General features: G+C 45.7%; 1 protein-coding gene across 1 annotated transcript; it reads right to left on the minus strand.

The window, feature by feature from the left end:
- Positions 1–351: 351 nt before the first annotated feature.
- T265_06358 (hypothetical protein) lies at positions 352–5,635 on the minus strand (the record flags this gene model as incomplete). The annotated part of the gene is made up of 3 exons (XM_009171599.1): positions 352–448; positions 4,738–4,864; positions 5,587–5,635. 3 exons carry the CDS (start codon positions 5,633–5,635, stop codon positions 352–354), a joined length of 273 nt encoding a protein of 90 aa, XP_009169863.1.
- Positions 5,636–6,377: the final 742 nt, after the last annotated feature.

A 6,377-nucleotide genomic window follows, 5' to 3' on the forward strand; every position in this document is an offset into this window, starting at 1 on the left:
TATTGTTCAGAATAACCCACTTACACGTTCTGCTTAAGCACCTATGCGACATATGTTACCTCCGGCGGTTGCAGCGGCCCATACGCTCGTTCGGGACAGTTGAATTACCAGGACGTGACATCGCCGGACCTCTGTTCAAATCAAACCTTCCGTTGTCGCAGCCTGTCGGTCCGCAGATGCCATGCATCCCGAAGGAAACACATGGACTGGTACTTCCAAGCTGCCCAAGTCTAAATGGGAGCGATCGGAACTCAGCAGTTCGCGTCATAATTAACAGGCTATCTTGAGTCAGCCCTGATACCGGAGGTACGTGGTGGTATCCTCGGTCTCTGTCCTCTTTCGAGTCATGCGTCATGTATAGTGTTCAGCTGTAGCACCCTTCCGGTGCCTAGCTGCCATGCCACCCGAAGGAAGCATGAGGACTGGGATACTGCCAGGTTGCCCAAGCCTAGACAGAGGAATTCGAACCACGGACCTTCTGGTCAGTAAATTCGCGCTCTAATCACTTGAGCCATCTCGCCCCTAAGCGTCATGTATACACCGAAATAGTGACAGTGAGCTGGTCTAGGTTCTGCGTGCTTCTGCAGCTCTCTGACTTTCGCATCCTTTCACTCGAAATACTTGTATTTTTGGTCTCATCTAATGCGGTCCACCGTGCTACTCATCTGAAATGTGATTTAGATTTTCTGTTCCCCATAACCGTCAGACATCAACCACTAGATTGCGGTACTTGCCTGTGTTATTTGGTGTGCCATGCCATCAAGCCTGGATTCCCTTACCCTCCTCTGTATTCATGCAGCATTAGTGTGGGTCACTTTGGTTGTCCTGATTCGGTCTGAGTATCCTGCCGCCCACATTTCACAAACACACTCTTCTCAGAACCCAATATCACGTAAAATTTCCATCGTACTTTTCTTTCTCGCCCACCGTTTACGGTCACTGGACGTTGAACCTATTTGGCTGCCAGCGTTGATTTTTGTCTACAAATATGATGTCCGGCTACGCTTGTTCAGCACACTATTGCTGCCCTCCTTTAGTTGCAGGTGTTCGAGCTAGCAACTAACAATCCAAAATGATTCGACAGCGTCCAAGCAGGAACTGCAAGAGACCTGTTCGGTATGTTGTTCTCTTCCAACAATGGGTCATCTTGGCAGACTAATAGAGGTCTTGGAGGCAGACACATCAGATAATGAACAAGCGAGTCCAAAACGCCGTTTCAGAATACCAATAACAAATGTGATACCGGTGCCTCAACAGTCCCGGAGTCAGGACACAAAACTATCGCCGGTGGATGTAAACCATGCATCTTCTCCACCACCTGCCCCCCCTCCCAACAGCCGAACGGATGACGCTTCGTTGCCAATAAGTTTTGTTGGTAAGTAAAAACGTTTTGCCCATCAGTTTGCTAATTCCTGCTTCTCCTATTCAGCTGACATGCTGGAGACTTTGTTGATCAAATTAGATGAATCAATGGCCAAACAACAAGAGCTCGATCGTAAACTTACCATTTTGCTTTGTCGGTCCCGACCCGATATGCCAATGGAAAGCAAACAGGTTTCAGCTTCTCAACCAGTTCAGTCACCAACGGTGACCACCGCTCCGGTGGTAAGATCAGTGGCGCCGGCACCAGCACCAGCTAAACCGACTGCTCATGTCCCTGCAGTTCCGCAGAAACGTGGAAGATTTACTGGACCAAATATTGAATTCCCACTGAAACTTGTCACGGAGTTCGACCAACTAGAATATGAACTGACCAACGAGACAAGTTTCAATAGACTGGTAAGCCTTCCTAATGTTGTTTGAGTTTCGCTGTCACAAGATGCAATCCTGTTTTTTTATGAATGTCGTTCGTGTTTTGGGACCCGGTTGGTGCTGTTTCACTTCTTCAGTCTGTACAAACTACCTTCTTTAACGTGTGTCTACCTTTTCTTAACCACCTAAATCATATAAGGTTGATAACCGGTTGAGCAGCCAATTGAGAAGATTTTGAGGTTTTGTTGTCTAGGATAAGGTTTGGATTGTGGGTTTCGACGATCTATCAATAAATCACTTTGCGATTTCACACTGGGTGCATCCGAAATTCCTTAGCCTTTCTTGTAGAAGTGTCCACTGCCGTTCATGTGGTTGGTCTTCGCGATGAGGAACCAGTTTTCTATCATTCACTTGAATGTTTTGGCTTCGCCTTAGCTGTATGTATAACGTGCAAACGCCAGACTGTCTGAACGGGAACATAAGTGGTTTTTGGAAAATATGTAAAATTTGTCTCTTCGTTCCTTGCCCCTTCAAGGTTAAAAGAAAGTAACCTTAATGATGGGGACAGCAGACAGAATGATGCATTTGACTGCCTCTAAATCTGTTAGTCACTCTTGGGGTCTGCTTCTTATGCAGTGATATAAGGGTCATCAGAGTTCCTGTGTGGTATGGTGTCACCAGCATCATTCAAAGTCTCCTCTCGTACACTCTCGTAGCCTTTCCGCTCGACTGCAGTTTACAAGATATCAGGGTCTCATGATTTGTCCCTAATGGGTTTGTACGCTATTCGATTGCAATCGGTGCTTGTCTTGGCTTTATATACCACTGGTATATGTGGCCATATATGGTGACATAACGCTTGCCTTTTTGAAGTCCTGTCGTTTGATGTGTGTGACGTTTTGCGGGACACCTAGTTACCGTATGAAATTCCCCAGCGTTCTGGTAGCACTGCCGCTCGCGATAGCCCCGTGGTTAAGGGGTTAACTTACAGATAGGAAGGTCCATGGTTCGAACCCAGCCGCTGCATCTCAACTACTATCTAGGCTTGGACAGGTCCTCGTGCCTCCTTCTAATTACGTGACAGTCCTGCGCTGAAAATGTCCTACCGCTGAGTGCTTATTATTCTGTTATTACTGCCTCTTGAGTGGCCGCAGTGATTGCCGCACGATGACTCACATCATCGAACCTCAGTAGGGATGCTCCGTCTGGATGGTAGTTCATTTAAGTCCCTATCTTTGGGCTGTATATCCTGACAATACTTTTTCTTAGCGGCTGAAGGTAGCTCTGCAGTTTAGATGCAAAACTACTCGCGGAAGGGTCTTTGATCCGAAACCAACCCCAGCTTTTCAATCACCCGTGGACACTGCACCTCTCCGCTAATTGTGTATTACGGCTAAACCTTTATTATTTATTAGTATTATACATTACAAGGTGATATTTTATAAGTTTTTAACCTGGTCTTCATCACGTCATTTAGTTCAGGAGCTCCATTGAGCTGCCAATCAACACTACTAAAAACCAGGCTATTTTCACTGTGCAGCAATGGCACTACCGCATTCTCACTGATCACTGAACACCTGTGGCCTCATTTATCCATATTAGGTCAACTGTACTCCCCAATAGACGTGGATTTCGACAAGAATCCCGGATGTGCACCACAATCATTCAAACCAGGCAGTTTTTGAAACTTCTAGTGGCACTGCGTTATTCGGCTACTTCAGCTGCCACTCCGACGATTCCTCAGTCAAATAATTAAAAGTGACGTTCATGGTGTCTTCTACATCTTTACTGACCAAACAGACTGTGTGCAACACTAAGACTTGAACCAGACGCTGCAGAGATCATCTACAGAGAAGTCTGCGATATTACTCACTGAGCTACTGGCCTGTAGAACGAAGATAGAATAGAAAGTTCATGATTGGTTTTACAGGCATCTGACTAGTGCAGGAAAAAGTGTTGTCTTGACCGTGTTTTCATGTGTTCGCCACTTCTGAAGAAAATCCAGACAGAGTGCATCCCATGATTGACAATACCAGCAGTAGCCTCACTTAGTTTCTTAAGGAAGTGGTCAGCTGGTCCAGTGCAGCCACATAACTGTACCATAGTGCAAAAAAACTTAATAAAGCCTTCCATAAAAACCGTGTCCTACACCAAGCCTCCTGACCTATGTGTTCGCTGCTCCGTATACTTTCACATTTCGTGTGAAGAAAGCCTTGCCTTTCGACGTGTTTCTCACAACAGTTTGGACAACTAAATCAATCAACGAACATGCTCTCGTTTGTACGTTCCCTGGTTTTGAATATAGTTTAGACAAGTCCTCTTATCGTTCCTATTTGAATTGCGCTCAATAATCAAATGTCACCTCCAATAATGCGCATCTTAGATAGCCATTATGGTCAAAGTCAACGTGAACTGGACAAGCATCAGCCACCGTAGCAGTTGGTTTTGACATTTCTTAATTTCGATCTGGAAATGGTCTCGCTAACTTCGCTGGTCCTATGGTATGTCGGTGTTTTACTCAACCAACCACCATTAAGGCTCGTGAAGCCCGAAGGAAGTGGACCCTTTAGGAGGTTACCGTTTATGTTGGACCAACGTATACAATGAAGCCAGTCACTGTACGGAACACCGATAACAACATCTCATGGTGAAGTGCGAAGCGTCAAATTACGACCAATGGTTTCCATCATATCTCCTTTGAACAGGGACACTCTTGATGGACGTGAAATTTAATTGCCAGTCAGATCTATTCACCGTCAGTTCGCATTACGCAAGCTCTCCTTAGTCTCTCCCGAACTCGGATATAATCTGTCCACTCTCGGCACTTGTTTATTTTTTCAGTAAAAATTAACCCATTCCGAGTCAGCGATTAATCGGGACAATGGATTTACAAAAACATGATTTAGTGCATTTCTACTTTTTCTCCACTAGCTTTTTTCATTAAGGAGTATCTCCAAACAGTGGTTAGAGCGCGAATTTACTGACCGGAACGTCCGTGGTTCAAACCCGACCCCTGCCTTTCGACTTTCCCTGTCTAGGCTTGAGCAACCTGGCAGTATCTCAGCCCTTGTGCTTTCTTCGGGTGGTATGGAAGCTAGGCACCGAAAGGGTGCTACAGCTAAACGATTTTTATTTCAATTGACAACTCTCCAAACAGTGGTCCTTGCATCAGCTGTAGCCATGCACTTAGGTACAGCAAATGTTTCTGTCCACGCACAATAGAGGATAAAGATAGGGGGAAATCACACATCTTTCCAATGCAAACCACGTTGGTAAAGATGTCGGTCAAAGCGTTCATTATTTCGATGCGGGTTTATGTGAGTGACCACACATTGAAAGCGACTGCTCTGGTGTGTTAGCACCGACGACTATGCGGTTGGGTAATATCATTAGGCTTTTCTAACTACCGATTGGACGATATAATCTCCATTCCGATCTCGGGCCTCTAGGGACCCCGGTTTGCGTTGAGTTTGCTGAGAACGTGCTTCTGATGGAAACGTTCACGGGTAAGTCCATCCCTGACATCTGTCTAGGCCTCAGCAACCTAAAGTAATTCAGTTCCTTCATTTTATGTGGGTTACATGGTAGCTTTGTACGATAAAGAAAACACTGACAAGCCCTTGAGTTATTCACGCAATTCGTTGGAAACTGTTTACTCCAGGAGTGTCGACTAGGTGATCCCATTTCTTTGTCATGCTTCCGTCTCACGAGATTTCTACACTCTTATCACCCGTTGACCATGCCCCAGTTGGAACGCCTGAACTCCATTGGAGGCAATTCAGTCGAGCGCCTGGTAAAGAACGTGTTGGAACACATGTTTATGTATCCACTCACCCTCCACATCAACTGGACCGGATTGAATAACAAAAAAGCTTTGCAGCATTCAAACACTTTCGAGCTGATTTGCCGTAAGTTGTCGATGTGTGAAAATTTTACCCACGGGTCTTCCTTGTCATGCAAACTTTATTGTTGTTGTGTATAAAAGATCACGCAAAAAGTTCGTTTCCGTGTTGTGCGGAGTGAATTAATAACGAAGATGTTATATTTCATCACTTTAGGTATGTAATGCCTCCCTAGAGCAGTCATTTCTAATAAACAATCAAATCAGTTACTCTATAGAAGATTCCCTGTGTGTGGCGGGTAAGTCCACTCGCAGTTCAACTGTCTCTGGATATCTGTCGGTGTTGATCTTTTAGACCCACGACGCCATCGTAACCAGTATATTGAAGATCACTTACAGTGGTGCTACTAGTTACTTTTTTGTGGCCGCACCAACTTGAACAACTGATAACGCTAGCCAGCCACGTGTGTGCCTTTAGTGCACCTCGTTGATGGTGTGGCCTACCAGGCTACCCTTCGGATATACGAGGGACGAGATAGCTTGGTGGTTAGAGCGCGAATTTACTGACCGGAACGTCCATGGTTCGAACCCGACCTCTGCCTCTCAATTTCCCCTGTCTAGGCCTCGGCAACCTGGTGGTATCCCAGCCCTCGTGGTTCTCTTGGAGGGCACGACGGTTAGGCACCGAAATGATACCACAGCTGAACTGTTCAGCTGCACCTACTTTGAAAATTACCGGTCGTCAGTAAAGCTTGCTGGTGGCTTTAAAACTAACCTTTCCTGT

The sequence above is a fragment of the Opisthorchis viverrini genome (genome assembly GCF_000715545.1).
Source record: "Opisthorchis viverrini unplaced genomic scaffold opera_v5_126, whole genome shotgun sequence".
NCBI classification, from domain to species: domain Eukaryota; kingdom Metazoa; phylum Platyhelminthes; class Trematoda; order Opisthorchiida; family Opisthorchiidae; genus Opisthorchis; species Opisthorchis viverrini.